The following is a 23,220-nucleotide window of genomic DNA, read 5'->3' on the forward strand; positions in this document are numbered from 1 at the left end:
AGGGGTTGACTTGGGCACGCTGGACACTTTCAGGAGTCGTCTGGACAGGGTGCTGGGCCATCTTGTCTAGACTGTGCTCTTCCTAGAAAGGTTGGACTAGATGAACCCTGAGGTCCCTTCCAGCCTGGGATTCTGTGAAAACCCTAAGCAACCTGGTCTGAACTCAGAGTTTACCCTTCTATGAGTGAATGGTTGGACAAAAAGACTTCCTAGGGCCCCTTCCAACCTGGATGAGTCTACACTTTGTCAGCTATCCTTCCCACAACCCACTCTGCTGACATACATTCTGTTAATGTTAGTCGAAGATAAAAGCACTTCTACTATATAAGCACATATTTGCAAAAATCAACTGGAAATATTTTATTTTTTTTAGGATTTTCATAGTCTAAAGCAGAAAAATGTTCTGGTGTAGTTGCTGATCTTTATAATGAACAGCTGCTAATGTGGCTAGAAATGCTAGCATTTCTCAGAGGAAAGACCATCAGTTCTGAATTACAGTGGCTGGTTGTTCATTATGCAAAATCTAGTTTTGCAGAAACTGAGAACTAACCACCCAGCAAAAAAATCACAGACCTGGTCTTTCCAGTCCTGGCCAACTTTGGTTCTACAAAGCTATGTAAAAAACAGTATACTCTCCATCCTCCAAAAAACCTTATCCCAAACACCTAGTGAGTCTCCCTTTAATGAGTTGTAAGCCTGCACACCAGAGATACTTAAAAAGTAAGCTTAAAAAAAAGGGTACAGGCATACAACCTTGTGAGAAGAAAGGTGAGAATGTAGGGAATCAAGGTTTTACTGCAGCATATTGTTTTTGCAGTCAGACTGGAGAACAATGCAAAAGGCAGGGTGCTTACAAGGCTATGCAGAAAACAAGCGCAGAATGTGGAGACAAGGTGGGTTTGATTAATATGAAATACGTCCTTGTTATGCATACAAGATGTTACCAGGCAATTTCTAAGTGCAGAAGGAAACATCAAACCTAAATACATACAGTCCAGACAAGGGTGCAACTCTGCTCTAATTAGAGGCATGGCATAGCCACGTGGTGGGCTAGGCAAGCGTGATGAAAGACTGAATGTCACACCAGTCGTTGCAGGTATTACAGTTTCTTGAACATCCTCACACACTACTAAATTGATGCAAGTATAAGCTAAGCATGTAAAGATGCATCCATATTTACATGAAACCCATGTTTTAAAATGCTGAATTATTTGAAAGTCCCTTTCCCCTGGTGTTATGATTTTGATCCTTCTCAATCTGAAAAAGAAATCTGGAAAAATAAATGTGAAATGTAATTGAACGAAACACATACTATGCCATCAACAAAAAATGAAAAGGCATACATGGGTAATAAAAAAATCTGAATTTTCTAGCTGGGATGACACACCATCCTTTTGGTTTTGTCATTAGATAACTAAAGTAATTACAAGGTTTACTTTCCCATCAGAGCTACAAGAGCAGATCAATCAAAAATCCCTCCATGTTCCTGTGAGGTAAGTGTATTTTACAGTTATACTGTGCTACAAAATGGTCACAAAGGTTTGTTGGACAACACAGAAGTTGTTTCTACTTATTACTGATGAAAAATTTTTCATTTGCCGACTGCCAATTTGACAAGCAGGATTGTTCAAAACTGATCAGAAAAGAGCTCAGAAAAGCTCTTAGAACGAGCACTAGATGGAACGCTGCCCTGTAAATTGAAAGGAATATAGGATGAATCAAGCATTAAAAGGCAACAGCAACTGAGTTTCAAAAGTTCCTGATAAACCACAGAGAGCAAAAAGGGCCTTGTAGTCTTCTTCAAAACAAAAAGAAGTGATTGAACCAGGGGAAGATGGATCTGAATAGCTGCCTTCAGCAACTGGCTTTAAAATATGAGGACCAACAGATCACCCATGACAAAGTTAGAGCCCAAAAACCAAGCTGAAATTCAAAATAGATCTATTATGTGTATCAGGTTTGTTCTGCGATAACTCATCTCCCTAGGCTTTACAAGCTGAGGGCAGCTGTCCATGGACTGTTGTATTTCTTTCACATGGAAGTTTAAGTCAAAAATTAATAAACAACAAATGAAAAGCTATGAGCAGTAGTGGCAACCTAATGAATTTTACCTTTCCTGTTCCCTTCACCTCATTGCATATTTTGTTTCTGCATATAAAAAAGAAAAAAAAAGAAAAAAGATAATCTGTAATAAAGCAGACTCCTAACTGATCTCTCACTAAAAAGTTAAGCCTTTAAATTATGACTCATCATTTCAAGGAAAATCAGCACAAGTAATGGAAACTACTACACAGATCAAGTATGTAGTAAGAATTTATTTTCTTTTAAGATTTCTCACATTTGATCTTTTGTTCCAGCAGTTTGTCTTTCCCAGGAACAAGTGCTGCTCAAACAGAAATTAGATCAGCCTGAGCTCCCTGAGTGTGATACTCAGATGAGGATCTAGGTCCTCTACATCTACTACATAGTAAAGAAAATAAAGTGCTGTATAACTTAATAATTATTAATATTTTTCTACTTTCACAAGTATTAAAATAATTCTGCATTAAATCTGATATAAAGCATAAAGATAATAAACCTGTGGTTCAATTTTGTACCAAAGACTAGTCTAGCAGAGAAGTTAAAAGGACATTATTCTTCTAAGAAATGATCACTGTTACTCATTGCCAGTAATGAGCAATGGTAAAAAAAAATGAGCAACGAGTAATGAGTAAGATTTAAAAATGACCAGTAATAATTACCAGTGTTTTCATAACAGCTGCCGTTGGGCTGACTACACAGTCAATGCCATAATCATCACATTGTTGAAAAACAGAGCTAAAGCATGTTCATTAGCATCAAGTTGTCCTTCACTTCATCGCAGTGGTATTTTAACTGACTTCAAATTCATGGGTTTTTCCTCAGAATGCAAGATTTATTATCTCCTGTCTAACAAGTGAACCAATACATTTAAGAGAAAGCCTTCCAGCCTGACACGTTTAGTTCTAGTCATTAACAGCTCAGATCAATGTTACTCCTGCAGCACTGTTTTAAAAGTTTAATGGGATGATCATTACCCATGCATCCGAGCTGACTGCATGGCAAGATGATCGATACTCAAGCCTATGTTAAGCCCTTGCACATACCTGTTCAGAGTGTGTCCCGAACATAAACAAAACTCCTGCCCAGCTCCCTCGGGCTTACTTCTGACTTCTAAGTTTCTCTTAAACTGAGTACGATGCTCTTTTTGCCAGCTGGGCAGAAAACCCACCTAAAAGCACCTGCCAAATTCAGCTACTGATGAATGAAACAGACCAAAATTCAATAGTTACAGTGTATCGTTTATGCTAGTAGGCAAACATAAGGAGGCAGGAGGTCTGGAGAAGGCAAAAAGTGCAGGATCAAACTCCCGGCAACTTCAAATGGGAGACCGGGTTGCCCAGGGAGCAAAGGATCGAGTCACCTTCAGCTGTAATCTAACTAGAATTCATAGCACACACAGAAATAATCGAAATCAAAGCAACTACAATGATAGAATCTTATTCATTTGATAAGCAATCAAAAAGAACTAAAATTCCAGCTCAGGTAAGCTTGGAGTTTAGACACTGGAAATATATTGAATCAGTGGGAATATTCAACAGCTAGGAAAAGGTAGTTATTATTGCTTGAAAGATGGGCAGCCTTTTAGTTATTGACTTCTACACACTATTACCAACTAACACACAGAAGCAAAGTCCGCCCTAAAATCTTCAATAAGAGAAGGCAAAGCTGAATAAAAGTGTCAGCATAAGTACGTCAGTACTCCCATATCCTTTGTGTGGCAGGATCCTCGGCATTCAGCCAACTTCTGCCTTTTCTCTGTATACAGAAGCCTTAAATTTTTTGCTCTGCAGAGCCACATGAAGCAATGGCAGGTAACTCTTGGTCCTCACACAACGCTGACCCCTCTGTATGCATTTTACATTCAGCAGTGCTAACTAATCACCCCGGCCTCCCATTCAACTCACAAAGCTAAGAATTTCACGTACCCTTTCACAGCTTTCCTACATACAGTTTCAAAGAAAATATACAAGCAAATTTAGGGCATTTCAGCACCGAGACACCAAAAGAAGAAGAAAAAAAAAAAAAAAGAAAGGAACTTAACTCCCCTGAAAACTGACTGTTCTTTAGTAAAAACGGTGGTATGTTGAATAGATTAATCCCTTGATGAGGGGGACTATGAAGAGGTTATGAAACCAGAGCCCAGTCTTCCAATCCGTACATACGGATGCTGGAATTTATCAGTGATTGGTCTCACCAATTTGGACCAAATTACTCCTTGGCATCAAATAGACTCAATTGCTTTTCATCCAAAATTAATATACCACCATAAGAATGCCAGGTATCTTGCAGCTTCGTGTTAAGCTATATTCGTCAGCAGTGGGGAAATTTGAAGCCAAGCATGGGGAAGATGGGACTAGCAGTGATGTTCGACTCTTGCAAATTGCTGTTTGCAACAACAGGCCACAAGAGAAAGTCATCACAAGACCACAACCCAAAGCACCTGGAAAAGGAATACCAGGCCACGGAGGAGAAGGTCCAAGATTTTAAGACTTACAAATCAAGCAGAACTGTAACTCTTAATAATAGATTTTAAGTGCACTAGAATGTGAAAAATGCACCAGATAATAAATCTCGTACATTTTATTGCATATGACGTGTTATGAAGAGATTCAATTCCACTCACAAATCAAGCTACCTTCCTTTTTAAATAAAAATACATATGCTCTTGCATCGCATGCTTATCCCAAATAGCAAAAAGCCATGAAGAATCTGTTCGACTAAGAGCAACAAAAAATAACAGATTATTACACAACCATCTATTTCCTCTAATTACCGCTGAAGATATCAGACTGGGACAACTTCCACCTGCGTTATATTTTGCTATGCAATTATCCAGCTTAGAAACATGATTTTGAAATCATAGATGTCGAAACAAGACCCTATTCTTTCACGGATCTTTTAGGCTTAACGGTGTTCTAGGTGAAGCAGTTTGCCCCAGGAAAACTATGCCTCTAATCTACCACTGAAAATTTGGTAGCATTTACGCAGGTAGTTGTTAAAGATGTAATCCAAGTGCATCTTCATGTATTGCACCTTCCGCATAGGTCTTGCCATGGTCACGCAGCATTTCACGCTATGCTGTGCTGCAGAAGAAACATCACACAGCCCAAACAGAATTCTTGCTAGTTTCTCAGCTACTTTCATCTGTGTTGCAAAACAAATGGGCTGTATTTTGATGTTTTGTGAACAATGATGCTCAGAGTACTTGTTTACTCCCACAGGAACAGTTCCAAATGACTGGTTCTCCTAGAAAAATGCTTAGCAAATGTTATTGATTTCCAAGTTTCAGAAGAATCACTCTGTATCTGAAAAATCAACAAAGCTTAAAGGCGACAAAGATCTAAGTGAAATCTATCAGAATCCTTGTTCTGGGCTAGCTGGTTTTAAAAATATTCACACAAAGAATGTGACCACCCACAACCCTCATACATAATGGTGACGTTGATAAGAACTACAACACAATATACATTTGCCGAAGTGTGAAAGAAATGACAAGACAATGTCTTCTAGGAATGCTGAATGATTGCTGTGAAGTTTTGAGGACAAAGGTTGACATAACTAGACAAAAAAAATACCCTGAAAAAATGTGCCTGGAAATGCAACAGCAGTTTTAGCAATGCAAAGCATTCAAGACATTTTTAAAAACTCTGGTTTTGGAAGACATTAATTCATCATGTAAAAAAACACATCTACTTTGCTTTTATTATCATCACTTCAATCTTTACCTCCACATGAGAAGAACTATTCCAGGAAACCAAGAACCAGCTACATTCAGTTATTGAAAAATACAAACCAGCCATTTCTTGAGCTCCACAGCTGGCAGGCACTACTGGGACGCTCTGTCCCCACTAGCACCCACAACTCTTGAATATTAGTTAGGTTCATTTCCAAAAGTTTTAAGTCAAAAGATAAACTTGGCTCCATTACAGAGACCTCAAAACATTACTTCATTTACAGGCAACTTGGCAAACTACATACAAATAATTAATCAATGCTTCTAATAGTTAGACAAACAGTATCATATCTGGAAATCCGATTCTGACAAAATGAATTTAAAAGACTCCCCCCCCAGTTTGACTAAATTTCAAAAAGAAATAACTAACTTCAGTATGAATAAAAATGTATCGAATGCTTTGGTTTTATTTCTTTGCAGGTTTAAAAGCTGAGGTGAGAGCAAGGCAAATGCACAAAAATGACAGAAGCATAAACATCCACCTAAATCCTAAAAATAATTTCATTATATGTCTGAACAAGGCTTTATTCCTGACAACATTGTAGATGATATTCTCTACCTAATACAGACAAAATATATCAAACTGGGCATACCTACAGGGTGTTTTGTCACAATGATAGGAGCTTCATGGAATTAAATTTTTTCTTAAAGTGTTAAATTGACTTCTAGTAGGTGACATATATGCATCCAAGTGCATATTATCCAAAGTGCAGGTTGATTTAAGTTACCAATTTTCCATTAAGGTAAATGCTGAATCCAGTCTAGCTGTGCATTAAATTAAACCACAAGAAATGTTGGCTGAAGATATCCTGAAAGTATACTTATTTTTCCTGAAAATCATTATGGCTATAATTGTACTAGCTTAGCTAGTGCTATGACTAGACTTCAACTGCAGTGAAATATACCAACACAGAAACTTAGCAGCAGAAGCCCTCACAGGAGCAGACTCTGCAGGAGACTTGTTTGGCAGATCAGAGACCACTACCCAGGCACAAATCACTGACATAGCTCACTGTGATGGTTGATTCTCTAGGTACTTTAAACGGCTGTTCCCTGAACAAAACTCCAAAACAGCTCAAAAAAAATGTAACCATACAGAGATTTCATTTATTTTTTTTTGTTTGCAATGTAGATGTAGACACACTTCACGTCTTTTTTAAGGTTCTGCTTCCTTAAAACAGTAATAATCACAAGGGTGAGAACTGAATAGAACAACCATGCCACAATCTGAAAATATTTTAGTGAGGGGGTGTTTCTAACCTCCTACCTCATTAGGATGTTCTGAATTTTAAAACAGAAGATCATCCTGCATTGACTAACAAAGTTTTGGACATGTTGGGATAGAACGTCATGAACTTGTCAGTAAATTGGATATTTTACTGACAATAAAAATAATCCTCTGCTCAAGAATCAAGCACAAGTTTTCAGTGTATCGCCAGCCTCAGTGTAACATCAAACTGGCTTCCTCCCTCGCCCCACCTCCTTTTCATCGTGTCAAACCATCAGGAAAAGGAAAAGAAACTTCACTCAGCACACAACCAGAAGTAATCTATCTTCTGGGACTCAATTGTTATTTCATACATGAGTTGAGTATATTACATATTGTGTAGCAAAACACCGAAACAAGTAATATAGCTTGAGTATTTCTGAAGACAGGGTAAATATTTCTGGCACGTGAGACTAAACTAAAAGTTTTGTACAATTCATGGTCACAACTATGAATAATTAATCTTACTAAATCAAAACCCAAACTTAAAGAAACATTACAAATAATGAATCCAAACTTCCAAAAATACCAAATCTCATTTATAGGAGCAGAAAGCTGAACTCAGCTTTATCTGCTTTCCTCCTCTCTTATCACCCTTCCACCCCTATCTCGATTGACTTTACTCTTAACTAAACTCACCCTGTCTGTTACTCTTTCCCTCATTGCAAAATGTCAACACTAATGCAACTTCACAGGTTTTACATCCCCGTGCAAAGTTTTTACCAGTTTACCAGTTACACGGTGTTGCCTTCCTCGTTGCCCTATCGGGACAGCCAGGAATTCAAACTGCAAGAACATTTCTGCATACCAGGACGTCCAATCCTGCTGCCCGGTATTCCCCCCAGAATATTCTTAATTAAAAAGGTTTCTAAGAAAACATAAAAACGGCCCCTGAAACCACGCACACTAGCCGCGAGTGGATGCCAAAGCCACCCCTGCAGCCTGAGGACCTGCACCGGCCCGGACAGGGCAGACGCCCGCCCCGCACCCCGTTCCTGCGTACCCCAATCGCGGGGCACGGTCGCTCTCCCGCCCCTCCCCGTGACATCCAGGCGGCGCGGTGGGGCGGCCCCACGCGTGGGCCGGCTCGCCTCTCCTCCCCGGCGGCGAGACCTTTCTCCGCTGCCCCGACGGGGGCGAGACCTGCCCCGCAACGCCGGGGGCCGGGCCGGGGCGGGCCGAGGGAGCCCGGGAGCCGCCCGCGCCGGCGGCAGAGCCGGCTTGTCCGCCTCCCCCACCCACCCCGGCAGCTCCGGGGGTGACGGGGCGCTTCCCCGGCGCAGGCCTCGGGCAGCCCCTCAGCGAGCTCCGCGCCGCGCCTCGCCCCCGCTACCCGCCCTCACACGCTCCTCACCCCGCGCCGAGCCCGGGCACCCCCTCCCGCCCCGCGGGGGACGGTCAGGGCGGGGGGGGGGCTGGCACCCCGCTGCTCTAGGTTCATCCCCGCCCTCTCCCCCCCGGCGGCGGCTCCGCGGGCCTTCACGCTCTCGCCCGGGGCTCACCGCGCCCCTTTCCTCGCCCTCTCAGGACCGGCGCCCTCCGCCCCTCCCCGCCCGCCCGCGGTACCTGGCCGGCACGGCCCGCCCTCCTCCGCGAGGCTCCCGCGCCGCTCTGCGGGGCGGCGGCGCTGCGGGGCCGGGCTCGGCTCCGTCTGCCCGTCCGCGCGCCCTCCTCCGGCGCGGGGGGGCGGCGGGGGCCTGCGCCCGGGCCGCCGCTGCTGCCGCCCGCCGGCGGGGGGGGGGGGGGGGGGGGGGCGGGGAGCGAGGGCGGGAGGAGGGCGCCGCCGCCGCCGGCCCTCAGGGCTGTGCAATCGGGCCCGGAGCCATCGAGCGCCGGCGGCGGCCGGCCCGGGACGCGGCCCTGCGGCGGGCGGGAGCGGCCCGGGGGAGCTCGGAGCCCCGGGCGCCGGCGGGCGGAGCCGCAAGGCCGCGGCGAGGTGTCGGGGTGCCGGCGGGGAGGGAGTCGCCGCCCCCGGGGCGGCTGCGGGCACGGGGCGCCGAGGCGGGGAAGGGGCTGCCGCGCTGCGGCGGCGTGAGGGGGGCGCAGCCGGGAGCGGGGGCTCCGCCGACGGAAACACCACCATCACCAGACCCCTCTTGGGGGTTTTTCCTAAGGTGGCTCGGCCGGCCCTGCTGAGATTTGTACCCGGCCCTGGCCAGAGCCTGCCACGGCTGCTGATCTTTCACTTCACCCCATCTGTGGCCTCCGGAGAGGGGCCCTGGCGCTACGCCAGTACGGTAACAGGAACACCCAACGCTTGCAAAAGCTGTTACGCTCAGGTTTCACCGGTGTGAGCTCCGAACCCAGATCGCGATGGGATCCCAAGTCACCGGGTCGTTCTGTGTCTTACTGACAAGGTCAGACATTCGCTCCTCCGTGGTTTTTACCTGTTTTTCTCCTACTGCATAGGTGCTCCAACTGAAAGAGGTTGCTGCGTCGCTGGGAATGACTTTCATAAGCATATTTACTGGTCACAAGAAAATTTCTGTTGGGGGATTTTCTTCCCTGAATTCAGCCTTCAGAGTTAAAGTTCTGCATTCATTAAGGGAAAATAGATGTCACTCAGCCATTTTTTACTTTAAAAATAAACAATAATCTTACTGCAGTTTTGTAGCTGATGCCCAGCCATTGTCTGGATTGTTCTTGCATCCTGCCGACTACCTAGCAGAGCAAACTGGAAGACAGACATCAGGTCTGGTTTCTGATGGGCACAAGTTAGTTTGGTGGGATTGAGATGTGCAGTTTTAATTCTGCCAACTTAGCTGCTGCTAGAAAGTTGAAGAAATAATGCCTTCTGGAATTAAACACTGGTTTTGACTGTACATCAAACCTTAAAGATGACCTTTTGTCTTCTTATTCCCATAGTGTGACATTGGTTAAACCTCAGAGTGGAAAACTAAGGTTCCTCTCTACAAACTGAGTTCTCTGAGGCTGTCTTCTTCAAAGTGATACAAACCATCATGGGGAAGAAGGAATGCCTAGGATGCAGAAGCATAGGAGCCAAAACATGCCTAGCCCTTACGTAAGCTTATAAATTCATCTTCAGATAGGTTCAACGTGTGAAGTTTACATGCAGTGTGATTCTTTATGAACATCTGTATTCAGTCATGTAGATGATGCCACTGAGGAATAGTGCAAACAGATTACATTTTGCTAGAGATGCCAAGAGCACCAGGCTGCATTACCGTATATGGACACTGGTTTCATTTTTACTAAATTGCCTGTAATAAAAAAACGCAAGCATTGATGCAATGACCTTTTGCATCCATTTCTGCCAATGGATATGGTAATGAAGAATACATAAATGCCTCATACTTGAAGCAGGAAACTATTTCCGTGGTGTATTTCAAAGAAATCAACTCTAGATACTCCTGCTGGTGTAAAGGTGTTAACCTCTGGTGTTGAAAATAACATATACCCCCAGGAAAGAGTTATTTGCTCAGTTAACCTCATTTTGATCAGAAGATGAGTTGCTGCTGCTCAACGTAAAGCGATCTGCCATTCAGCTTGTGAGAAAGGTCAGCTGAACAATTTATATTCAAAGACTGTTGGCATTATGGCATTTTCCATAATGAACTCCACAAAAACAAAGGCTGCTCTATCTAACAGTCCTGAGGTAACAGAAAGACTTGGTAATATTTGTGAAGGATTGATCATGTTTAGCTCAGAAACAAACAACCAAAACCAAATCTAGAATGATTTTTAGAAGATTATTGTGTTATTATTATGATGATTATTCACTCTGTTGTGGTAACAGACAGAGACCCACTCAAGATATGCATCTCATAATGCTGAATGTTACGTGAGCACAGGGCAAGACAAAATGTCATCAGTTAGAAATACAGTCTTGCTCAGTTCTTCCCAAGAATGATCTCGCCCAGCCCCCAGTACACACGATATTAGCTCTAAGTGATGCTGTGTTAATGCCCAGCTCACACGTGTCAGTTGGCATAACGAGGGGTACTGATGCAGGATGCTCCTTCCATCTCTGGATACATCAGCTTTAGAGTTGCTTTGTGCCAGCAGTGCTTACATGAGAGTAAGAATCTGTATTTACTGGATTCATTGCTAACTTTGATTCTCTGATACGTTTTTTTCCCTAAATTGGTCAACAGAGTGTTAACCATGCACTGATTCAAATTAGCATCTACTTCAGCAGTAATGCATGCCAGTTTCATCTTTCCCCTTTTCAATCTGAAATAAAAAAATATTGTCAAGCAAGTTTATAGTATTCCATTCTAAACCAGACAAAAATAGGACAATTAAATGTATTCACCATGTATTAATTCAATTTCCCCTTTCCCCATTAGTCCTGACTGAGCTTCAATAGCAAATTACTTAACAAAATAAGCAACTGGCAAATAATTGCAGTGCACAAACCTACTGATTAGTCTTCTCATTAGTTAGTCTATTTTGGTAAATTGGGTTGACTGATTTAGAGCATGAATCAGTTCTGCCATAAAAGTTCCAGTCATAGTAGAATATCTATACAGTCACATATGCCTCTGAGCTAAGTATTTTCTTTCTTACAGCTTTATAATCCTCAATGACTCTAGAGGAAGAGAAAAGAATGTATTCCTTTGAATTCAGGGGGACTGTCTATGTATGAGTAAGAATCGCAGGACTAGGGGCCTGACTTAAAGCAGGTGAAGCATCACTGAATAATCACATAGCAAACAAAACCAAATTCCATTATATTTCAATATTAGTAGGGAGAAATGTATTTAGATTAATTGTAAGACTAAACATTTATTTTTATTTTTGCAATTATATGGTCAGTATACCCATTTGACTGCAGAGTGAGAGCATTAAGGTCTGATTCTGTGAGCAGTTACCCCAACAGCAACAGGCAATTTACATTTGACTTTAATCGGAATAAGGTTATTAATCTGCCTATGAACATTATAACATGCTCATTTCTAGAACTGCTGCAGCCCTTAGCCTCCGTGGCTGTCCATCAGTGCTCCCTCGGTTGAGACAGTAACTATGTAAGTGTTTCTAATCCCAAACGTGAAAACGTTCAGGTCCCTGGAGTAGCTGCCTTCTGGAAGTATGTAGAATCCAGTGCATCTTAGACTGCCCTAGCTTTTGCAAAACCTTAGGTATGAATCTTTCTTTTTTACATATTGAATACCAAAAATAATATATGGTTTTATTTCATGCTTAAACACTGCTAGACTTCCTTTTATTCCCAATACAGTTGCTTTTTGTACTATCACAAAATACAAAGCTTGAATTCCTGCCAAGCAATTACACAGTCCTGCTCTTATTTTTAATCCTGAAATGTAAATAGTAGTATTATGCATGCCTAGATAATGTTAGATACAGTTACTAAAATGGAAGAGGGAAATAAGAAAAGGAAACGAGTCATATCAAAACCATGACACATACATCTCAAACAGTTCAACATGTGAATAAATGATCAATCTTCACTGGTAAATATAAATAATATACTTTTGTAAATTTTTTAATTAAATACCTGAAGAATCCTGGATAAAGTATTCTGACAAGAATTAGTTGCACTTTAATGAGATCTAGAAATGGGTTGCCAACTGAGTATTAAGGCCTCCCAAGAACGTTTTTCTTTCACTGTTAATCCAAAACCTACATTGCAATCTCTTTTCTAACAGAGCACATCTAAATAGCCTTAAGCTCCTTACTTGCACATTTTTAATACATACTGACATAATAGCATATATATTATGGCACTTAACACATGCAAATACAATTACAGTGAATAGAAAACGATCTTAAATTCACAGTAACAAGAAACATAAATATATATGAACTAGAACAGTGCACAGGAATACCACTTATTTACTTTTCCATGCTGTCTGGGTCATTCCTATTTCAGAAATAGTACGGGGTGTTACTTGTAGTGATACCACAATGATCACTGAGGTACTCGAAGTGCTCTGTGGACATCGGCTGAAGTCACATTTGTGAGGCAGAAGCTAAGGTAGGAGATAGTGAAAGGCAAAATCTTGTAGCTTCAACAAAGGTGAGGAGAGGTGAGAGCGTACTGCCTTCTGACACAAAAGGAGGAACAGAGGTGATTTTTTTGCCTTTAGTAACGGAGAAAAAGCAGTGGTTTTAAACCTCTTTTCCTCCTGTTTTCACTCTTTCTTTGTCTCACAGATGGAAAAAGTGGAGCAGAAAATTGCTTTGCCCAAAGCCACACACTGGCAGTAATTGAACTAGCAGACAGCATTGGTTTAAATAGAAAATGTGCAATACATTCATATTATTCAGGCTATTCTGACTGCTGTTTCTTTCTCTTGTCCACATATGCCATTTACTTTTCAACTGTAGTTGCACAGCACTTCTGCTAGCAGAATCTTGTAGGGATTCCTGAATTCTGAGTTGCTTTCAATGAAAGTCAAGAAAATAAGAAGGAATAGGAGATACCAAATTCACTAAATTCTTAAAAGAGAGTCTCAAATTTTGGATGCTGTTTTCCCAAGAAAGAGATTAAGGAGGCAGCTCTGATTTCTGTCTCATCCAGCAACTGTGACCCTGATTTCTAATATGAAGCAGCTGGTGAATCTCAGCGTCCAGCCTCACTGTGCTGTGCAATACGCTAGACATAGTGATAGTCATTGTTTTGCTCAATGTACAGTCTTCAGGAGCGAGACACCGAAAAAACCTCAATACCCATTCATTAGATGAGAAGTGAGACACAAAGAAGTTAAGAAATTAAGCCAGTCACATAGAGGTTTGGTGGCAGACCTCAGGTAATGCCCGTGGATTTCTGGAGGCCGCTCTGGCCCTCTGGGGCATACTGCCACTCCAGCTTCAGGAGAGAAATGTAATGTGCTTGGAGGAGACCATACAGCAAAGTAAAGACTATTAGAGACTAGAAGCAGAAAATAATGGAAGCTTAAAAGATTCATACCTCCTTCTCCAAAGAAGCTGGTTTTATACCAGAGGTGAGACTGAGGTTCACCAGATCATACTTTTAAATCCAAGTAGATGCCTCAGACTGATGGAATGGACTTTGTTCTCGAGGGGCTAAAGAGCAGTGGTTGCACTGAGTCACAATGAAGAAACAAACTTTTGTGCAGCTTTTGTGGTGAACTAGATCAGACATCACAGCTGCATGAAAGGACCTGGTGAAAAACTCCACAAAGGCTGGATAATATCCAGCAGCCCATCAAGTGGGTGCCATTTCAACGTGGGGCAGCAACGGTCTGCAGGAGCTGTTATGTGCAAAATCTTGTTATATACAAAAAGAAACCCAACCTTGTGACTTGTGTAAAGTCACACCAAATTTATTATGACTGCAACTTTAGCAGTCTAATCAAAGAATTATTATTAGCCCAGATCTAATTACTGCAGGGGAAAAAAAAAAAAAGGAAATAAATTGTATGGAAAGTCTCAATAATAATACCACAGTTAAAATTATTATGCATGCACTATCTAGTACCTACCCCCTCTCCTAGTGTCCTGCTTAGCCTTTCACCTCCCTGTGGCTTCCATCTGGTGGAGGGAGCAAGCACAGTGCATCATCAGCACCGAGAGTCCTGTGCCTATAGCAGTATGATGTTGCTGTTTATGGTTTCCTGTTCTTTCTCTCCTTTTTCCTCTTTTAGAAACAGCTCTTACCTGGGGGTGTTTTGACATGTTTTCTAGTAGAGTTTTACACCCTGCTTTTTCTTCACTAGTCTGCAACTATGTACTTTGTATTTTATTTATCTTGAGTACTTGTTCTTTCTTCTCTTTTTTTTTTTACCCGTAAGACTAGTTTTGTCCAGCTGCAGGTGTTTATTACCTTCCGAATCTGGATTAATATTTGTATGTTGCTTACTGTGTGTAGCAGCTGAGGTAAATATGTCCAAAAAGGGCAAGGGAAGGAAGCAGGAATACTGCTGACTAGAAAACAAGCTATTGCACCTGAACTCGTTAGTTTTATGAGCACAGTTCACAGTCAGTGCACGCTCAGCTCAGCCACACTGGGTGTGTATGCTGCAAACAAGGTCGCAAAAACCTGATATAACAATTACTGTGTGACAGTTGGATTGGAGGCCACACTAGAATAGCATAATGATGACTCCTGATTTTATAGTTTATTTCAGGGAAGTGGGGAATATTAAGCATCTTCCAATAGATATTCTATAAGTATAGAACAGGATAATTATTTGAGCTTTTGTCTAGTCATAGAATAGAAACTATTTAAAGCAGTGTCAGAACATCTGTTTAAAGCATATATTCATGGCAGAAAGGAACAAGCATTTGGCTTTAAAAAAATAATTTTAATCAATTTTGTCATCAGTATGGTCCACCATGTTATTCAGAAATGGCTTCTTTCAGTAAATGGATTGTGAATCAATAGTAGATATAAATAAAGCAGTACAAAGGGCACAGCATTCAACAAGCTGCCAATCGTTGGAGCAGAAGACAGCAGAAATCAGTATGCCAAAGTGGATACACGAATAAATCAGAAACGCGCAGATAATACACAGAGATGCCACCTTTTTAGAGAAACTCCAGAATTCTGTCTTATCCCAAGAACCACAGAAATATACAGAAGTTTGTATGCGTTTTATATAAGAGGTCAGTACGAGGCAGAGTTTGGTCTGAAGTCTGGTTTTCACTAAACATTTTCAAACTCATCCCTCTTAGAACTTGCAGAGTTCTTGAAATACAGCAAGTGAATTGCCAGGCTGCCAAAGATCTTTCTGGAGCCAGGGAAAAAAGAAACAAAACCACAACAAAAAAACTGCAGACTTTGTATTATACCTCAATGGATCAATTCTTGAGATATACTGAATACCTGCAATTCCTGTAAGGTCAGTGAAAAGCGGTATTACTCAGCACTTATTAGGATTTGGCATCCAATAGAAAGGGGAGTAAGAAAAGATTTTTCAAGCACACGGATCATAATGAATTTGTATTAGTTATTCACATCAGGACAGTCTTATTTAAACATCGCTAGTAGGAACTTTGAACATGACTCATATGGTGTCTATCATAATTGTTAATTATTAATGAATAAATATGCCATTTGGGACCTAGCTAATATTTCCAGGACATTTGTGTGAATATTTGTTTTGAACTGTGAGAGCGCCAGTTGCCAGGAACTCAACATCCTTAGGTATTTCATAATTATTAACCATACATTATGTTAATCTGAAAAATCTCATTACTCTCATATAAAAACTATGAACTTTGTATCTGTTAAAAAACCAAAAGATCCTCATGGCATAGTTTGAGCCTGCAGATTACACCTTCAGTTTATGGTTTTTTTTTTTAAATAAAAATAAGGACACAATATTTGTAGCTACTGACCTACAATTTAAGACTGCACAAACTGGCGTGCTCGCTAACCATGCAGTTTTACATCTTTTCCAGAAGAATTTATTATTTAAATGGAAATTCTGGATAATTACTGCAAACCATATAATTGTCTAATTTCACTTTGAACCCTTCTAAATTACTGACTTAAAAAACATGATGCTTCAGTAAAGGAGGAACTTGACTCACAGGATGAATGCACTTGAATCAGTTTTGAATTTGCCACATTTAAATGTAGCTGTTCTGTTCTTACTGCCTCACAGGACAGAATTTCCCATTTTATCTTCTTAACACCATCTGTTAATAGTGTTTATGATGGTACTGCATAGGGGGTCAGCTGGGAATGGGGCCCCAAATGTGCCGACACTGTAAAGAGGAGAAATATATGCTAGCCTCCGTCTGGTGGAGTCAATAGACAAAAAACTGGAAGGAAGCAATAGGGGCAGAGGGAATAATGAGATGGCAGCATACACCATACCATTTTTATTTTTGTTTTCATTTGAATATTTCAGTCCTTTTCCTGAAGCTCTGTTATGAAAGAACTGAGTAGACAACACCTCCAAGATAACAAGGACATGGACCAAGCTATAGCAAACAGCCTATCAAAACACACCAGAGGAGATTTCCGAGTGCCAACCTGAAGCAAGCAGTTTGCTGGTACAGCCTTAACTTCAGTTTCTAGATGTGCCTCACTTTTTCTTCCCTGTATAGCCCATGCTCAGTCCTAGTACCACCTTAAGTGTCCCACCCCTACACCCTCTGGATGAGGGGGATGGACTTCCTTATTTAGTAACTGCTCTCTGAGAGGCTAAAAATTCAGTGAATTTGTGCTTTCAATATATTTGTTAGCTAGGGAACATTGCTATTTTATAGACAGAAAACAGAAAGACAAAAATTGTCTGGCTCAGGAAATCTGAGAACAAATAAGTACATCTACAGCATTCTTTTTTTTAAACCTATAAACTTGGCTTCTGCAAGCATTCTTCACAACAGCTAATAAAGTAATAAAGTAATACTTTGTCATTATTTTGTAGTAAGAAATGTATACATTACTCCATTTTTGTTAAAAAACCTTCCAAATTATACAGCTTCATTGGAGCAATATTAACAATTATTTTGAGCACACTTCAGACAAATGTGGACATAAAACACATACTCATTATCGCAAAGCAGTCTCAGGCATCCTTCTATTTAGTGGGATTGGCAACACCAGTACAGATGAGTGAAAGTCTTTTTTACACTGTATCTCCCAAACCATTTAAGTACATTAATGCTTTGAAATGAAAAAAAAAAAAAAAGGCAACTGTTGCAAGCCAGTACTGTATCCAGGATATAACTTATTTTTTCAAAATTCAATCAGGTGAGTGTAAGGTCCGTTTGTATCCAGTTTTAACACCTGCCTGTTTCCATATGTGCCGTGCTTGATGAGAACACCTGCTTCTACACACTTGGCATTGGCAGCCAGTTCTTTTTCACACAAAGTCACAAATTGAGAATAAAGTTCCAGCCCTTTTTCTTTTTCAATGTTTGCATGGTACTGCATCTTTCTTCCCTTTGGTTTACCACCTAAGGTAGCTTGTGGTATGATGAGCACATTGCCTGGTAAATCTAGAATAGAAACATACTCACCGCTTTCATTTTCACTCAGTTTAACATTCAGCAGCATATTGACTGCAAATAAAAATAAGAGTTAGTGTAATTAAATTAAACAGGACCTAATATAACATAATAAACAAGATTCAACAAATATTGCGATACGTGTCAAACTATTCAAGTAAAAGAAACTGCTTATTAATGAAACATGGACAGTCAATAAAAATAATTAACCAGCTAAGATGTCTGAGTATTGTGAAGAATGTGAAGGATATTTATATTAATATAATATGCCTAAAGAGTTATTTTTCGGGGGAAGTTGTTGGCTGTCTGAAATCCTAAAGTTGATTCCAGTTGGACACCCGCAGAGGAACCCAGGATCCAATTAGTGACCCTAACCTAGTTGCCTGATACTCAAACAGGTAACATTTGCACAACACCACACGTTGTAGGAGATAACACAACACCATCTTCAGTGCACTTTGGAGAAGTTTCTGCCCTGACTGTCTTTTCATTCTGGTTGCCGTAGTTCACAGCACTGACCTGGGCTGAAGCCAGCTCAGCAGTTTGGTCTCAAGTGGAGTTAGTGCCTTTCCGTGCTCCTCTCTGAGACTCGTAGGCACCAGCTTGTCTTTTGAGAGAGGAAATGAGCAGGAATGTCAGGGATGCAATTTGGCCCATAAGCCAGAATATATAAACTGGCAAATAAAATCAGTGTATTTACTAACTTTATATTTTTGTATGTTTCTATAACAAATCAAATAATTCCCCCAAAACTTCCTCCAACTCTCTAACAGCTGTGAGGATACTAGTCATGCCCCATAAAAGTTTAACATTGTTCCAAGCAAAAAGAGCTGAGTTGTGATTCAGGAACCTAAACCACCCATTCAAACAGTTTCAAAATAAATTTAGGAAAAGATATTCTGTAAGGCAGACACTTAAGGAGAATGGTCATAGATGAGTCTCCAAACAGGAATCAGAACTTTCTTTTTCTGGCCTGTTTCAGCTGCCACACAGTTGAAAAGGTCATTATTCTCAAGTAACACTTTCTTGAAACTCTCACAAGAACAAAATCAATTTTCATATAGCTTTAAATACACCCAAAGATTTCCACTTAGTTTAGCGTCACAGAAAGACTGTGCCCTCCAAGACAAAGAGAGAACCCCCCCTGGAGCTGCTTTCGGCATTTTCAATAGCAGCTGTGACTGTGCGCTGCCAGGTCTTACTGCTGGTCCCAGCAAGTAGCCTGAAACACACTATTGTTGTACAACCTTTTGCGAAACCACTAATATCAGCCAGCCACAGAAAGGAAAAGGGATGCTTTTGTCTGGAATATGTGGCATCACGGAATTTCCCAGGTGATACAGTGCTATTAATGGAGGAAAGGAGGGAGAAGTAGTGAGGTAAAAAAGAAAACAATAACAAAACAAAAAGCCTCAAGCCAAAACAACAGTGGATGAAGACAGAAATCACTACCATTTCACCTTATCCACAGCTTCTTCTCCACTTTCATGTAAATGTTGAAGTGTATGTGGAGAAGAGGGAAAGAACTGCAGATATTGCTGTTATCAATTCTGAACCAGAAAACTGCACTTGAAATACTAACAGTGTAGAGTGTCTCTGAAATGAGATGGGAAGGACACTGTTTAATTATCCACCCAACTCCCTCTACTGGCTATAATTTTAAATATCCCGCACATACAGTGAGATCAGTGTTAAAACACTTCTCAGATCAAGCCATGAATTATTTGAAAATGGTTTTCTCTAAATTCAGTTCTGTCCTGGACTGAACCTGTTGCCTGATTCATGTAACATGTCAAACTGCAGATGCAGTGCTTTCTCTGTTTGCTAGAATGTTATCATCATGGTAATTGATTTTCTAACAGGTTGATCATGAGCAGACAGACAGAGTAAGAGGTATGGACAACTGTCAGACAGAAACAAGGCCAGCCAAGCTGTTCTTTCAGCCAGGTGATTGACTTGGAAGGATGCTATCTGATGGCTTTTTGACTACTTCTTGTCCAAATGATGGCTGCCTGCTCTGCTTCTACTGCTTTTCTTCTTTTTCGAACAACACAGGAATTTATAAGGATTATATCATACCGATTTTTGGAACAAGGTCCTCATCAGCACCTTTGAAGAAGCATATGTAGATAACAAGCCCTCTCTGGATCTACAAAAGATTACAGAAAACTACGTCAATGTTTCCCATTGTCTACCATGCACACTTATCATTAAAGCTGGTATCAAAAACAACAAAACTACACAGCAAAAAAGCTTCTGAGAGTAGTTTTAGTTATTTAGTATAGCCTCAGACATCAAGTTTACACACCACACTGTGGAAGCTCATGAGATATATACCGATTATTTGCACAATGCTTCTACGTACTATTAAGCCAATTTATTAGCTCCATGTGAAGCCAAATTTACTTCACATTACCACAATGTACAATGTACAGTATTAACATAGACAGGGTGACAAGATGAATTAGTGTGCTTAAATCCAGCATAGGAAATAATTTAAGCTTTTTTACTATTGAACATACAGACAAAATAATTTTCAGTGTGAATTATGAGTTTATTTCCAATTATGAAACATGACAAACACCACAGGACTTGTCAGTGAACTGAATTATATTTTGATGTTAAAAGTAATCTAGTACAGGACAATTCTGAAAAAACATTTTGTTAAATAAAGATTTAAATATGACAGCCAATAACTATGAAGTTATTCAGAATATTATAAAGTTGTTCAAAATATTATTTATCAGTTTGAATTAAGTCTTTTTGGTGAAATGGGACCTTTCCCGATTTGTGCACAGTAAAGGGTATGCCACTTCTTTGGCATTCAGAGGTGACTTGCAAGAACCATCTATTTGAAGAAAGAATTAGGTCTGTACTGAGAAGAAAGGACAAGGCAATTCACGCGTAGCTTTTCTACTCTTGGTTAGTTCACAAGGAACGCGTGTGAACAAACTGTGCTTTATTAAGACAAACCAATTGGCTCTGCAGCCAACAGCAGTTATGTCTCATGCACAAGTATTCCTGAATGGTTTAACTTCTTCAGGAAAAAAAAAAGAAAGGCATACAATATCCACAGGCGCACAGTATCTAAAAAAAAACTCACCACCACTTTGTCAAGAATAAGTATCCTTCTATTTTTGTTAGAAGAAAAATAAACGTCTGCTTAGGAAATACCACCTAAGAGATGCTAACTAGATTGGGGCATGAGGGAGTCATTAATATCGACGCTATCAAAGCAAAAGGATAAGAAATGTAAATAGTTTCTTAAAAATAGTTTTTTTTATACTGTCCCCCTTTTCTTTGAAAGATGAAGGTTTCTGGTGAAGGAAACTTAGCTATATACATGAGATTTTATCCCTTAGTTATTGTAGAGATTAAGTAAAATGCTCAAGGCAATGACTGAGAAGAGCTATGCCTTCTCAACTATTTTTCTTGTGACTTACTTCTGGAAAAAGACAGCACTCTTTGTGGCCAAACATCACATGCTGAGATCTTTCAAAAGCTTTAAATGGCTCCTTTCAAAACTCATTTTGACCACTGCAGAATATTATACAGGTTCCCACATGACTGTCAGTGGTGGTGAATAGAGTCAAATCCAGTTGGTGGCCGGTCATGAGTGGTGTGATTCTGCTGTATAGTGATCATGCTAATTCCAGATCGTGCTAATTCTGAGCCTTGCGACAGTATTTTCTGCACAGTCTCACGTACAGAAGTAACAATACTCTGCAAGCAGCTCACTGAAAAAGCAAAAAGGTAAATGCCCTCAGAGATACGGTGTAAATTTGGGGTTGTCCTGTGCAGGGACAGGAGTTTGACTTGATGATCCCTGTGGGTCCCTTCCAGCTCGGGACATTCTATGATTCTATAAACAAAGTGACATGTGCAAGTCCTAAGGCCAGACAGCTAAAGATTAGGCAAAAACATTCATTATTTTTCCAGCCTCTCTCATGATTTGACACCTATTTTTGAATACACTTTTTATCACAAGAGGAGACATACATATTGAGGGAGATTAGAGGGACAGAAGGTTTAATAAAAACAAAAATTGAGAGACTAGTTAAAGCTGCTAGAGGATGCTTCTATTTATATTGCATGTTTATGATCTTCTAGAACACTTTTCAACCATGTTATAGTTGAAAACTATTCAACTATTTGTAAGTTGAAACTTACAGTTTCAACTATAACTGAAAACTTGTTGAACGCTATTTTCAACACGTGCAACTGTGTTTCAACCTTGTTATGTCTTCTTTGTTCTTTAATTTTTTTAATTGAAGATGTAAAATCAAATGCAATTTCAACAGCTAATCTAAGAATAATGCATGTCAGTCCTCTGCTCTGAGGACTGACTGAAACACATCAGTGTTTCAGATGTCCTAAGACTCATGCTTGTTGCCAGCAGAAGGAATGGGAACGTGTAAAATATTTTGAACCAAAGCAAAAACGCTGCCACTGCTGAACCTAGGTTGTCTGTAACCTATTAAAGTCTAATTGACTGCTCTTCAGAGCTGCATTTAACGTAGGAAAAGTCAACCAAAATAACACAAATAACAAGGTTACAAATTCAACATGCTGATGTGCAGATAGCCACTGCAAGGAACTTAGGGAGTGACAAGCAGCCAGTTGGGCAGGGAAATTGTGCTATATGTGGATTTGCTGTTATCAGTAAAATACCTACATACATAAACCAGAAAAGCATGTTACTTTGCAACACTGGCATTTGTTATACAACTGCCCTAAGTAATCATCAGACCAGGCAAACTGCATCATGAAGGGTTGAAGTACCCAGCCCCTAAGGCCATACAGCCAGCCTTAGCCATGCTGCCTCCAAATACTCCATTTTAGCACTTTTGCAGGAAAAAACAAATAATTAAACCTTCCCTCACCCTCCTGACTAAATACATTCATCTGAATTTTGCAAGATTTCATTAGCAAAACCCAAATATATTCTGCAAAATATTATCTCAACTCCACCTTCCCCTCCACACCCCCCTGCCAGGAAAATGTAATGCAACTGATAATGAAAATGGAGACACTTTGTAATCCTTAGGAAGCCAGTTCATGAAACTAATTTATATAAATTATTCTTTGACACTTCCATTTCAAGTTCAGATTTGCTACCCCGTGGGAAGATTTCTTCATATTTCGTACATTCAGCTGCAGCAAAGAGAGGTAACATCATCAACCACAGGTCCCAGAACAAGCCTGTGCCTGGTACCTTGCATGCTTT

The 23,220-nt window shown here is 40.5% G+C and overlaps 1 protein-coding gene and 1 long non-coding RNA gene across 5 annotated transcripts in view; one reads left to right on the forward strand and one right to left on the reverse strand.

Moving 5' to 3' along the window:
- DTD2 (D-aminoacyl-tRNA deacylase 2) overlaps positions 1–23,220 on the reverse strand; it is a 31,216-nt gene that overhangs the window by 4,733 nt on the left and 3,263 nt on the right. Inside the window, exons 2-4 of one of the 4 annotated variants that reach the window (XM_064460229.1) lie at positions 20,073–20,142; positions 18,006–18,047; positions 15,314–15,760 (exon numbers count right to left, since the gene is read on the reverse strand). In XM_064460229.1, the coding sequence (XP_064316299.1) occupies positions 15,582–15,760; positions 18,006–18,047; positions 20,073–20,142 (291 nt within the window). In that variant the 3' untranslated portion in view covers positions 15,314–15,581. Of the gene's footprint in view, positions 1–8,648; positions 9,239–15,313; positions 18,048–20,072; positions 20,143–23,220 lie in introns of those variants that run through there. The other 3 variants (XM_064460231.1, XM_064460228.1, XM_064460230.1) reach the window with 3 other exon arrangements.
- On the forward strand, positions 9,244–21,331 carry LOC135314994 (uncharacterized). Its single transcript, XR_010374412.1, has 3 exons — positions 9,244–9,439; positions 9,948–17,033; positions 19,856–21,331. It is a non-coding gene; the product is annotated as an uncharacterized LOC135314994 (long non-coding RNA).

Source organism: Phalacrocorax carbo, chromosome 9 (assembly GCF_963921805.1).
Source record: "Phalacrocorax carbo chromosome 9, bPhaCar2.1, whole genome shotgun sequence".
Lineage (NCBI taxonomy): Eukaryota > Metazoa > Chordata > Aves > Suliformes > Phalacrocoracidae > Phalacrocorax > Phalacrocorax carbo.